Below are 14,739 nucleotides of genomic sequence, written 5' to 3'. Positions count from 1 at the left end.
CCATTACCCACTGCTTAACTCTTAAAAATCCCTCCTGCACTTCAAAATCTCAGCATCTGCTTCCAGGAGGACCCAACTAAGTAAGTTTTTTTATTCATGTCTTAAGTAACAAAGTCTAGCTTAAAGTCTAAAAATTTATATGCTAATGTTAAACTAGTGATGAGTTTCAATGATACTTCAATGTACCTGAAACAATTATCACGTGGTATGAAAGTACACAGGCTTGCCCTGATGGCTTGGCAGTAAGGAATCTGCCTACAATGCGGGAAGTGCAGGAAACAGAGGTTCGATATTTGGATTAAGAATACGCCCTAGAGGAGGAAATAGCTACCCACTGCAGTATTCTTCTCAGGAGAATCCCATGGACAGAGGAGCCTCGTGGGCTACAACCCGTGGGGTCACAAAGAGTCGGACGTGACTGAAGGAGTGCACCCACGCAAGATGGAAAGCACACATGAGCCTTACAGATGGAAATGGAATGGCTACTGCTCTGTTTATTGTTCATATTTACAACTGAAGGAAAACTAAATATTGATTAGAGGTTAGTGAAAGTAATGATGTTACTTTATTTTTCTTATCAAAGCTCATAGACTCCAAGTTAAGAACTCCTGGGATACAGCATGTCTAACTTTGAAATATCCATTCTTTTAAGGCACAGACGCGCACTTGGACAAGTCAGATCTGTGATAAACTAAGGTCTCTAAACTGGCATTCTCCTCAAATGCCATGACATTCATGAAAGCTTATTCCCACAGAATATGTTCAAAGTTTGAAAGTATATGCCCAAATGACCTAACCTTGAAGGGGGACGGGGGGAACACTCAGCTTAACTAAACACGTGACTATATAACCCAAATCTAACTTAGGAAATTCAAAGTTATACAATTATAATAAAGTTATCTCCATGAGAAGTTTTTTTTTCTTTTTTTCCCCTCTTACAAACAAACTCACTACACTGTTTCTTACCGAATTCCTATAGCGTGGAATCCAGCAAGGAGCGCCCATCTCCTATGACTCTCCTACCATGAGCCGACTCCCTGCCTGCGCTCCAGAGAGGGATGTGGTACAATGCTAACCCCACGTGACTCTCGGTCTTCAAAGCCTGGCAAGTGGTGCGTTTAGAGGTGGGCCCAGGGGTGGGGAGGAGCAGGAGGAGCAGAGAAGAGGGGAAGTGGTGAATGGCCAGATTTACAAAATACTGCTTTAGATTAAAATAACACACTCAGAAGGAGGAGCCTCCTTTCTATTTTCTGGAGGATACTACAATGCGCTAATTAGGTGGGAATCCTGAGTGACAGAACATACTGCAGACAAGGCAACTGCAAAGTGTATCCTGAGCAATCAGAGGGTAACGGGGTAACAAGAGACGCCAGTGTAAATGAGAAGGCGGCAGAAGATGCAGGAAATGGGAGAGAGACCCTAAGGGAAAGTACTGACTGATGACGACAGCATGTAACACGTTTACAGTGTTGTTAAGGTGTGATAGCTGCAGGCGCACCAAGGAACTGCCACCAGAAATAAAACACCAAGATGAACTACTTGTTAACAGGAGACGGTATTGCCCAACCTACTACTAGTCAAGTGACTACTTGAATCCAGTGCCCTGATACCATTCCTTTCTCTGATGGAAGAAGGAGCAAAAAAAAGAAAAAAGGAAAGGGGAAAAAGCCACGTTTATGGGCACACACTCCCCAGTACTATACAAGCAAATTCAAGCCTCCTCCCCTTGTTTACAGCATCACCACAGTATTTAAGAAACATGTCTACCTGCAGGGACTTTAAAGCTTCTATGACAACATACCAAAGCGTATGCTGGGTAACTACGCATGTGACTGACACATTCTGTGGACTTGAAAGTTGCCTGTGGCTCTAACCTAAACAACCGCTTTCTTTACCCTCTCTCTCTGGGTTTTACCTCACTAAAGCTTTCAGAATAAATTCTGGTTTCTTTTGCAATACAACAGAGAATACAATTGGTAACAATGAGATACTTCCTAATGGTAAAACAGGCATGACATTCCTGACCTACCTCATAATTTTCTTAAAAGTTTTTTTCAGATTCAGCCACAGACAAAAACCAAAATGGATCTCTAGAAACATATTTACTTCTCCACAAACTTCCTCCCCAGTCTTCCTCTATTAGAGTTTGTCAAATGTCTTCTCAGAAATCTTCAAGATGTTGAAGATATATTACGTTCATTTTGGCATCATTTCTATATTAACATGCCCTCAAGGACCACATTTCTGTGTTACAAATTATATTGTTCATCTTAATGTAGGCTTTGGAGGTAGTTCAGGATTTTTATACACTTTGGTTTGTACAGAGTAATAAATTGTGTTTCAAACACAAAGACACAGCCTGAACACAGCCAAGTCACTGGGATAATCCATGGTTTATCACTCTCTACTTCAATACTTTGTCCACTGAACTATGATGTCAGAAATCTAAGCTTGATTTGTTTTTAAGTACATAATCCATTAACTGTTTCCATATGCCATAACTGTTCAGTTGAGAAATTATTTATAAACCAGTTTATTGACTCTATCTGGCAAATATGACACACCTGTTATAAAATGTGATTACTTCAGAAAGCTAACAATTGTGGAATCACATTTTCATTATAAATCAGTCTAAGAGAATTAGACTATTCATATACTTTCAGAAAGCCCTTTAATCCCTATTAAGTTAACAGTTTGTGAATAATGAAAGTAATTAATATTCATTTTACTTGATAAATCCAACACCAATAACCTGTTAGTGTACGTTAATCCATTTTCCAACAGCCTGTAAAAATTAACCAACAGATGCTTGCAATCTGGTAAAAAATACACAGGTCATTAGCATTATTTTGATGATACCAAATGTTCAGTGTATGAATATTGTGACTAAATTTCCGAGAGATCTATAAACAATGCTCTTTTATAACCTTGTTAAGCCTTAAGAGAAGCCTGAAACAGTGAAACATGACAGTCTTTTCCACAATCAAGATCAGCACTGGTTATCTCACTCCTGGTCATTAGACTTCACCTGCGAACTTGACTGCACATCACCGAGGCCACAAGGCAACGTGAGTCTAGGGCCATGTCTACCTCCTCACCACAGTGTCCCCAGTGCCAAGCACAAGTCTTTACAAACAACGTGTCCCCTGTAAATACTTGACGTGAACAACTGTAGACAAATAGGATACAGAAAAAGCAGGAGAAATTAATGAGGCAGATGAGAAAAAAAATGATTAGGAAAAATCCAACATGTTATTTTCAAAAGAATCTAAACTATGGAAAACAGACTCATCTCAAAAGTTTAGGATGGAGAGAAGCAAGGAAACTAAAGTGAGATACTTACTAGGGAAATAGAGTATAAAAAAGAAAATGATATAACTGAATCAGAAAAAAATGTTGACTTCATAGGAGATGACTTAGAAAGGAGTTTCCGTACTCCTTATAATACGACACAAGACACGCTCCCATTGAAGCAATGTTGTAAAAGTTATAGGAAGGAGATTAGTTTAAAAGGCAAAATAAGTAAAATCTAACTGGAAAAAAAAGAGAAGTAAAATAATAAAGAGCAACATGAGTTAAGAAGAAATGCTCAACTCTCTCACCAAGAACATCTTGCTCCATCTGTGAGTTGGTGGGGCAGGGTGGTACTGTGTGGAGTTAAAACTGTTTCAATCAGCAGACCAAGAGAAAAACCTCAGAAGAGATGCAGTAAAGATTAAACAAGGTCACACGAAGAAGACCCAGTTCAGCGCTGGTATCCCACAGGTGCCCAATAGGAATGATTAGTTCCTCTTCCTTCTCCGGGTATGAGACCTCTGAAGCCCAATTATCTTAACCTAAATGCCTCATAAACCTAAAGCATCATAAGACAAAGAACCATACTTGGTAACAAAAAAATAAACAACATGAGAGAAAATTCCAAGGTTCTTTTAAAATTACTGGCTTCAGTTCTGTTTTTGTTTTGTTTTTTTTCTTTTTCCTTTCTGCCAACTTCAAATGCACAAAGATTGGTGTCTACCATTTAAAATGCCTGGAACAGGACATTCACCTTTGTAATCAGAGAAAGAGCCCTGGTTCTTAGTCCAAGGAGGTACTAAAATTAAAAAAAAAAGAACACCTTTTCTCTAAAAATCAGTAATTTTTCAGTAATCTGAATCCTTTGTTCTTCTACCAAGCTGTGATGCAAGCCAACGAGGACCGTCAACCCATGTCCGTGCCTCTATCGCCCCCTGCCTGCTAGAGAGGGGAGAGCAACTGTATTTCCATTTTGAATTCTGCAGAAATGACAAAACTGATTCAAAGAAAACTTCAGCATCATGGGAAATAGGCAAAAGTAGCAGCCAGGCCATGAATAAAGGAACAAGAAGCAACGTATCCAACACCCCTGTGTCTTGTCTAAGTTTTCCAGGAACCTTTGTCTTGCCTTCCTTTCTGATCTTTCCTATATCTACACAAAGTCCTGTCCTTCTGAAAGCAGTAACGAATGACCTTTTCTAATAAAACACTAAGACCTTTTCTAATAAAACACTAATCAGAACAAAAAGCACACTTAAGGCTCCTCAACTAATGCTTTCTAGGAATTATTCTTTAAAATCCCGACCAAAAAATCAGTTGCCTTCACAGCTTGCCTCCTGTTGGCACTTTAAGATGTTGGTATTGCCCAGCGTTACGACTATGGGCTTCCTCATCTTTCCAATGATCCTGGAGATATTACATAGTGTCACAGAAAAGAGGAAGCTGCATTTGAGTTGAGAGAAAAGATGTTGTAGGCCTCTGCCAGCCTCTAAGTCAAACCGAAGAGATATTCGGGGCACTGGGGATACACACAGAGTCAGAGAGATACTGAAATATGGAATATTCAGAAAAGGATCATCATCTCCTCACCTTACCCTTTACAACTGGTATTAGATTGAGCTAATGTCTATTTTTTTCAACCTTAAATCATAAGACTAAAGTTAGATGACTTAAGAATTTTTTAAAGGTCCAATTATTTCATTTAAGGCTAACACTACAGCTAAATTGAAGGCATGCTAACAAGTTTCCCTTCTGAGCCTCATTAATTAAGAAAGTAATCAGAGTACAGAGAGAAAAAAAAGAGTAGCTGATGGCAGTACTACTTAAACAGCTTTTAGATATCACCCTTTCCACCTACAAGAAAAGCAAAGGGAAAACTAATCAATTCCAGATTATGAAATCCGAAATTCTGAAGTGCTTTAAATGCAAATACACATTTTAACTGCCATATATTTTCCTTGATTGCCTGAAGAGTGCACTAATCTTTTTCAAAGAAAATTTTGATTCTCCATAATCAAAAGGTAAAATTAAGATCTGCTTACTTCACAAGTTTTACTAGGGTTAGCTTACTAGAAATTTTCAAAGAACAAAATATATTATTTTTACCATTTTAGTCACGAAAAATGGTGTTCCAAAATATCTGATAAAGGCTTTGGATTTAAAACAAATTCTAGAAATCTAATTTACAATCACCTGTTAAGAGTTTCGAACTTACATTATGTTTTAGAAAGAATTTCTAAGTTATATTTTAGAAAGCATTTCAAAGGAATGCAAATGATATTTTTTGGTATCTGCCAGCATCCCTTGGTTGCTGTGATGATCAAGTTAAATCAAGTACATAAAGCATCTGGCATGGTACCTAGCATGCAGCAGGCACTTTAAGAAGTCAGCTTTTCGGTCTACACCAAGCATTCCCAGCTCTGTCCAATGTAATCTCTCCCCATCACCTATCTCTCTGTTTGATGAGCCCAGGGATATAAGTGGCGTAAGTCTGCTAAAAGGTTCCTTTCTGAAAATTAAAAGATAATGCCTGATATAAGTGGTTTATACTACAAATATAAAATGTGTTACTCAAAAATGAACTAAACAGTGTGAGTATCAACCCTGAAACATAACTGGGAAGCCCATGACAAAATCAAATTTCAGACAAGAGTAATTCCTAAATATAATTGTTAAAAAGAGAAAATTCACAGTGCATAGGGAACAGCTATCTGTGGGTAGCTCTTGAAAATGAATTTCATTGTTCATAATGAAAAGATGATATAATCTACTCACAGACTCTATATCAAGCTACCTTTCAAGATAATCTATAAATCTGATCATTTCTATCCCATGTGAGTCATACTAATTAATTACATGGTAGTCACTGCAACATTAAAGAGTGGGAAAATTAGGACTAGAGGAAGACTCACATTTTGACTTTGTTTTTCCAGTTCTCATTGACTAGAGGGAATTTTCATATCAAAATTTTCTCTGAAAATATCCTCCTTTATGAAAGTCTAACTTAGAATATCTTCAAGGAAGGTATCATGTAGAAAATTTTTTAACTCTGGTATTAAGTTAATCATTTGCATTTTAAAAATTGCCTAGTTGATACTCTACATAAAAAAAACTAACTTTCACTTATCCATTAGTAATGTAAAAACATCACTTATAGGATACAAATAACACTATTGAAAGCATCTAAAGAGTTGCAATATCAAAAATGCTAAAAGTAACAAATATCCAAGATACTAAACTTACCTTTTGGCTGACAACAAAACGTATTCTCAAGTTTACAAAGTAAATCCACACTTTCATACTTATTTTCATTTGCTTGTACCCAGAAACAGTCTTCAGTCATTTCCTGAGGTCTGATCTGCAGTCAGAGAACAGACAGATTCAGAGAAGGTTGAGTGTGCCATCTGTCCCCCACCCAGTCACCATCTACACACCCAGCACCCCATAGCTGCCAGCAGATATTTACGGAGTAATCACCATAAGATTTTTTCCAAAGTGTGTTCAGTGAAATACAAGTTCTGCAGAAAGTTAAGGTATTATTAGGGAAAAGGAAAAAAAAAAGGTTCCACTCTCAAATAGTTGGGAATTGAAGCTGAATGCAACGAAGTTTGTTCTTTCTCAGCTATACTTCTCCTAATCTTTAGCAATGCTCAGGTTTATGTGAAAGTGAAACCATCTTTCTGCAGGATTCAGAATTCCTGTGTCTCAACTAAATATCCACCTCTGACAGCAAGTAATAATTTTTGCAATAGCTACCAACATTAAAAAATCCCTAAGAATACTAACTTTTCTGTACTTTTTAAAACAGTTCAAAATACATGGTATAATCATGATAATATTAAATTATGTTATATATATATTTAATTTAAATGTTATGTATGCATTTGACTATAAACCAAATCCCAGCACAATTATCATAGACTCCTACCCAATTTATAAACTAGAAAGCTTTAGTCAATAGTAAAGGGCTTTAACTCAACACTTTTCTTATAAGAATTCCTATTTATTTAATGCCATTTTGAACAAGGTTCCCATTGGAAATTATATACAGGTAAATACAAATTTAAGCTTTAATCTAAGAAACAGTATTATTTCTCTACTTGTTTCTGTTTTACCTTTAACCAATTTAATCTTCTCATGCTGGTTTCCAGTTTAAATTCTTTCTTTGGTTTTAACCCAAAAGGCAGGGTCGGTGGAAGGGGCGCGGTGTGTCCGCTGAGAAGTCCCAGCGGAGGGGGTGGGGGCACAGGCCCGCCGCCAAGCGGTAAGGGCGGCCCTGGGGGCGGCGGGGGCGGCGGGGGCGGCGGGGGAGGCGGCAGGGCTGGTGGGCCGGTTCCCTTTCCATCTGAAGGAGGCAAACAGGTATTGGGTGGCAAGGCACCAAACTACAGGAGAAAAACAATAAAAACCATGACAAAGAGCTCTCTACAAAGCAGGTTCAAGTATACGTTTCTCAAAAATACTGTTTTAAACCAAAAACAATTGAATTTCAGTAATGCCATGTGGTTTAACCTACAAACAAAATTTCAACAAATATTTTTCCCAATTTAAGAGCATTATTATAGCTTTTGTTTTCATAAAAATGTAATTGTCAGAAATATTACTCCCCATTTTAAGGTAGTTATGGTCATCTGGGTGGAGATGTCCAAGAGGCAAATAGTGACCCAGGTCTAAAAGATCTGCAAGTCAGCAGTCTCAACAGGACAGCTGAAGAAGCCATTTGTGCAGGTAAGTTCACCCAGAGGACCGAGCCTGAGGAAAGGTTTATATACAGAATTCTGTGGGACACCAGCATTTAAGTTAGTAAATAAATAAATAAATAAGATCCAGAAAAAGAGAGGGAAATAATATTGCCACATTATGCCTTTACCATTCAGGAAAAATTAACTAAGATTCTTAGTAAGACCTGGAAAAGCAAAACACGACCTGGTTACTAGGCACTTCTAACCCTTATGCTTCTGTTGCTTAATAAAATGCATTTTTACTACCATAAAGGTGATAGGAGTTGATAAATTTCTGTGATGATGATTTCCTGAAACCAACTTTAACTCTAAGGCATATAGCTATATAATTATTAATAAATCATTTTAAAGTTTTATGCTAAAATTACGGAAAATAGATTACATACAAAGGCTTGAAATCAACATCCAAAATCAGCACAAAGAAAAAGTATTTAAGAGAAATTGAGACCACAATCAAAAAACATGCCTTATCAAAACCATTAAGTATAAAGAAGAATCACTTTAGTGCTGGGTTGCTGTGATAGTGGATACCACAGCCCTTTGAACCTTAGGGATATATGTACATTGTACTCCCATTCAATAGACACGTATAGTTAACAACTAATGTCTTAAAACAAAGGTATAGTTGAATTTCTGCTCCAGACTTTGACGAGTGTGAGTGACTCGAGAATGTCACTGATGAGGCCAGACACCATGAGCACCTTGCCCCCAGTCTGTCCTCAGCGTCTAAGAGCAGTTGGCTGTTCAGTGACACAACGAATGAAGTCATGGATAACAGAACACGTTTTATTCAGAACCTTTATAATCAGCATGGCGTGGATGAAAGAGAGGTATATTAAGGCAAATGCATACATTTCATGAGAAATACAAACTAATCCAAAGAAAGGATTTGTCAGTTGTTCTTCAAAACTGAGTATGTGGCCAACGTCGAGTCTCTAATGACAGGCTCTCTTCTGACAGACATAAACAGAGGTGATCACTGTACACAATCTAAAACAACAGAGGAGACTGCTTGATTTAATCTGTTTCAAAATGTAAATATATTCCCGTTTTATATAAAATCATATGCAGCAATAACATATTCAAACACAGTGAATATGTTTTCTATAAACTAAAATTTTCTAGCATAGATTTACAAGAAATGCTTCAATTGGGAAAAATTAAAAGAAAGGAAAGTCTAAATTTATACTAGCCTGGACCAGGAAAAAATTGTCATGAATATTTCAGTGTCTAAAGCTCAATCTGAAATATAGAAAACACAGCCGAATGTTTCTTTAATATGAGGGAGAGGGAACCACATAAGAAAGATGAAAACTTTCAACAAATTGTGGTACCTTCTCTTGCAGCACTAGAGAAAGATGATCATTGAGAATTTTCTTGTAGATAGATTCTATTTTTTCCCCCAAAATTAAACACTAACAGATAATTCCTAGAGTATCTTCAGATAGACTCTGCAACAAAACTATACACTAAGTAAAAAAGAGAACAAAATTGCAAATAACATAGGAAAAAGTATGCCTAACATTATTTCAACATAACCATAAATTAGGATGAAAGGAAGATAGCAAAACTATACTTATTGCTCATCATCTTGCATGTAAATCTACATGAAGGAATTTAGCTATGGATATTCTACTCCTTACTCTCATCCATGTAAAACATGTAGATAATGTATTTCTTGCTACCTGTTTTGTGTGCAGAGAGTATATGTGAGCTATCTACTTCATAATCCAGATTTGCTCCCTTTTTTGTCATGTTTTAAATCTGTTTACTTTTGGAAATTGAAAAATTATCAGAAAATGTTCTTATTCAGCTAGAGGTTATCTTTCACTGCAAGGTACCCATAGGCTGAAGGTTTTGAAAAATAAATAGCTTGAGCAATAATTTTCTGTAGTGGGATAAAGATCAGTGATGAATGACAAATCTAATAATAAAAGACTTTCTTACCCTTAGTGCTTAATTACCTAGCAAACACATGACATCAGGAACAAAACCTAAATGCAACCCAAGGAAGATATTAGACATTTTTTAAAAAGCAAATTAAAAAAAAAGGAGGCAAAATAATATTAAAAATTTAAACACAGAATAGAAATATATATAAACAAAAATATGAAAACATACAAGTAAAATTAAAGTTTCAACATTTTGATGCTGTGAGGACATGATACAACCTTTGTTACCCTGTGAGTTTTCAATACCCAAATTCACTCCAGGTAGATAGTATTTTACCTGTGATTTAAAAGCTTGTAACTCTGCTTGAAGCTCATTAATCTCTGCCTCTTTTTTCTGCAATTGAGCCTGAGTTTCTTGGTGGTCGGTAAACTCTTTTTCAAACTGAAAAAAAAAAAAAATAAGAAACATACAAGACACAGAGAAAGATGACAATAAAAAGCACTATTCTTCGTATAGAAATTTGACTCTAACGATCTGTTAGTGACACATAACTTTTATGAAAGGTGTGGTGGTAGGGTTTTGCTAAGTCGCCCACAGCTTTTCTCTAGGTCCCTCAGGGTCCCACCAAAATCATTCATTTGAAAAGGAGCAGACAAAGCCAGAAATGAAATCTGTGACCTTCTCCTCTCAGCAGAACAAACTGGGCTTACAGTTATCCAGAACACTGGCATTTTTCTTAAGAGTCCCAAAATATCATTGCAACTTTGTGTAAAATAATGGAGAGCAAGGCACTGTACTGAATTCCCTGACCCCTACCTGTGAAAACTTATACTTGAAATGTCTCAAGTTTATCAACATGATTTAAAAGAATTTCATTTCAATATTTTTTATTAATAAATAACTCCACTTTGTAAATGCATCAATCATTTCCTTTTTTTGTAAAACAACATCAGAAAGTTAAGGACCTAATATACGTTCTAACCTTCATCAAAAGTTTAAGAGGATAAATTCCATCTTCTTTATCATTAATCTTTGGAAAATTAATGATAAATTAATCTTTCAAAGACATTAGTGCAACACTTTGAGGGAGGAAGGCAAATGATAAAATTTGGTAAATCCAATGAGTCTTCTAGTTGATAGAGCCACTTATCACAAGCCACCATCCTGCACTCAAAACAGCTTCACCTTGCCATCATCTTCACTAAAATCCCCCACTAGCAGAGATAAACACGAGTTCTGTCTCATGATCAAAAACATTTTAAAAAAGAAAAAAGTAATCACTAAAAAATACAAATACTTCACAAATGTAGCCTTGAGACTTTAAAACAGTCAAATGAGTGTTACTCTTCGGATTAGGAATAGGATCTCCATACACTGGTGGCTTCCAAATCCCCATCATCAGTTCCAGATTCACAACTGCATTCCAGACTGCAAATCAGTCTATAAATACATTTCCAACTTAAGAAAGGTTTTTAAAAATTAAGGAAGCATTCCAGTATTTTCAAAACCAATATTGTCTTTCTCTCTACAAACTTTTTTTTTTTAATACTGCTGTTCCATCCAAAAGATAGCTCACATATCATGACTCCTTTGTCTTAAATCTTTAGTGGCTTAATTATAAAAACCACACTTATTAACCTAATACCTAAGAACCACCTGACATCTGGTCCCATTCCACTTCTTTATTGAATAAGTATCTAAAAGCATGACTATTATGTATTTCTCAGAGTGGCAGGGACTAAGGGTACAGAGTTTAAAAGAATATGATCATTGTGTTTAGTAAGCATAGTGTCTGGTGGCAAAATCAAAACAAACTAACCATCCAAAATCTATGCAAATTACTCACAATAGAGAAAGGCCAGGAGGCGTGCGTGTCATTCCTGGAGCAATGATGCCTGATCTAAGGCTGGAAGAACCTGAGTCACCAGCTGGGAAGCGCAGCTTGCCCGTGACTCATTCGGTGTGAACATGAATGACAAGCATCCCTTGTAAGGGCCACAGAACGAGGTCTGAGAACAAACTTCAGAGGATGAAGCTAGAGATACACCAGAGCCAAACTATGGAGAGGAGGTTCACAATAAACCAGAAAGCTTTCTTCTTTTCCCTAGTAACTACAGACAACTTTTAGAGTATTTATCACAGGAAAGCAAAGTAATCAGACTTGCACTGTGGAAACCCCAGCGAGCAGCAGCATGGACGGTGGACGGAACGCTGTGCTGGGCATCAGTGCAGTGTGGCGCTGCAGCTTCCCGGAAGGGACGCAAGCCCCGCTGGAGCACAACAGAAAGCAGCACAAGAAAAGGGGGAAAATATATACATAAACAGAATCAAAAATTAGCATCTGACTGAACAGAGGAATGAGCGAAGGGCTATAACTAAGATAACTTAGTTATCTTGTTCTGTTGCTTTGAAAGCTGGCAAAAAAGGATTATAATCTGAAGGAATGACATTTTTAGAGACAAGAATGAAGAATTTGGTTTTGAAGATGTTAAGCTTGGTATAAGAAATTCAAAATAAATGTACTTGTGCCTCCCCCTCGGACAGTCACCTTGCTGCCTCCCACCATCCATCAGGGCTCACATTAGCATCACTTCCCAGGGCAGGTGCTGCCCAGCCACCCGAGATTCTTCCTACAGGCTTACACACCACACAGGGTTTTCCTACAACAACTGTTATCCTCCTGTATTACAAAACCATCACAATGCAGTATCATACACCTCAGGAATGCTCACCAACCTGGAAGCTCACTAATAATGAGACCTTTTCTGTTTCATTCACCACCTTTCCAAAAGCCTTATATTTACAAATTAAACTCTTCTGTTGAGTGAAATCATCAGCCAATTCCTGTCAAACTTTCCTTTATATGGTGAATAACCATGTCAATATCATAAAGGTCCTCAATCTCCCAGTCTCAAAAATCTCTATGAAGTCATTTTCTCTATTCTCCTCTCTATGACCGCTCAGTCAGTGTTTACTGCTGCTTAGTAAGAAATAGAAAACTAAATTCTTATGAGAGTAAGAATGAAGAAGCCTTTCTCATAATATCAATATGTACACTGTCCTGTCTTAGGTCTTAGAATAAGATGCAGAAGGAAAAAGAATTATTTATAGGAACAAAAATAAAACTATAAAAACAACCAGAATCATAGTTACTACACTCAAAGAAAGCTTACTAAACTAACTTTACCATACTGAGAGTAGCTGTATTACTTACAAGAGAGATAAATTTCTACATCCTCCCCTATAAAAGGATCAGATGAAATATAAACTTTGCTTTAGCATTTTTATAATATCCATAGTGAAATCACAGTAGCCTTGAGGATAAAATGAATCTCCATTAAAGATGCACTTTACAAAAACTGAAATGATAGGCTTCCTCTCCGAAAGGAGTCAGTAGAGCAATATTACACTTACAAAATTACATGCAAAAATGTCAAGAAACACAGTTAAGGTTGAGGTTCTACTTAATTTCATTCCCTCAGGTAAGTGAATTAGTGCATCTATACAAGAAGGTTGATAACTCAATACTCTCTATGTACTTTCTGACATTTCTAGTCTTCATTTTTCAAATTTATGCATTAAAATAAAGAATGTGTCTAGCAACCATGATAGCTTCCTGCCTAAAGCAAAGTATTTACATGTGTCCTTATAAAGCTATCAGAAAAAATTCTTGCTGACACATACAAAATGGTATGGCAATAGAAATCTTTTATGGAGTGAACAATATTTTCTGAATATACCTAAGACACATAACTGCTGACTAAAAGGAGACAACTAACCTTGAACAAGGTCTTTCTTCTATTTACACTAAAAGCTTACAATTTTAAAACAATGTTTTGAGAAAGTTATCATATACAAATACTGTAAGCCAAAAAAAAAAGATTATAAAAGCCAATTTAAACTGAGATTCATTCAAACCAAGTAACTTGAAAGTTTGCTACTCCTTTCCTACAGTGAGTGAAAGTCTTATTTACTGAGCTTGGAATACAGTCAGTGGGTGAGAGGTCACCATACAACACAAACATCTATCAACTGGAACACTTATGACACTTAAAGTATAGATTACTTTGTTTCCCCCATTAACTAAGTCACTTTGCAAAAATGGCGATGTTAATATCCACAGCTGTAATCCGAGCCTGCAGCCAAAGGTCGGGGAGATAATACTCTCTAAGGGTTTGGTGAAACTTAGGACTTCTTAGACAGGACCCTTACAAAGTTCTTCATGTGAAAGTGAAGCTTAAGTCTGTCTGTGGGAGAAGGCGAGGGTGGGATGTTTCAAGAGAACAGCATCGAAACATGTATATCTAGGGTGAAACAGATCACCAGCCCAGGTTGGATGCATGAGACAAGTGCTCGGGCCTGGTGCACTGGGAAGACCCAGAGGGATGGGGTGGAGAGGGAGGTGGGAGGGGGGACCGGGATGGGCAATACATGTAAATCCATGGCTAATTCATTTCAATGTATGACAAAAACCACTGCAATGTTGTAAAGTAATTAGCCTCCAACTAATAAAAATGGAAAAAAAAAAAAAAAAAGAAAGTGAAGCTTAAAGTCACTCAGTCAGGAACGACTCTCTGTGATCCTGTGGACTATACAGTCCATGGAATTCTCTAGGCCAGAATACTGGAGTGGGTAGCCTTTCCCTTCTTCAGGGGATCTTCCCAACCCAGGGATCGAACCCAGGTCTCCCACATTGCAGGCGGATTCTTTACCAACTGAGCCCCCAGGGAAGCCCAAGAATACTGGAGTGGGTAGCCTTTCCCTGCTCCAGGGGATCTTCCTGACCCAGGAACTGAACTGGCCTTTCCTG

At 37.2% G+C, this 14,739-nt stretch overlaps 1 protein-coding gene across 5 annotated transcripts in view; it reads right to left on the bottom strand.

The window, feature by feature from the left end:
• The window catches only part of DIAPH3 (diaphanous related formin 3), a 549,655-nt gene that overhangs the window by 338,705 nt on the left and 196,211 nt on the right, over positions 1-14,739 (bottom strand). For all 5 annotated transcript variants that reach the window (XM_070471159.1, XM_070471157.1, XM_070471160.1 and 2 more), the window contains 3 exons: positions 10,266-10,370; positions 7,410-7,679; positions 6,538-6,652 (listed from right to left, as the gene is read on the bottom strand). In XM_070471159.1, the coding sequence (XP_070327260.1) occupies positions 6,538-6,652; positions 7,410-7,679; positions 10,266-10,370 (490 nt within the window). The remainder of the gene's footprint in view (positions 1-6,537; positions 6,653-7,409; positions 7,680-10,265; positions 10,371-14,739) is intronic.

The sequence above is a fragment of the Odocoileus virginianus genome, chromosome 8, assembly GCF_023699985.2.
Source record: "Odocoileus virginianus isolate 20LAN1187 ecotype Illinois chromosome 8, Ovbor_1.2, whole genome shotgun sequence".
NCBI lineage: Eukaryota > Metazoa > Chordata > Mammalia > Artiodactyla > Cervidae > Odocoileus > Odocoileus virginianus.
Note: the sequence above shows the minus strand (reverse complement) of the source record. Positions and strands in the feature narration are given on the sequence as shown.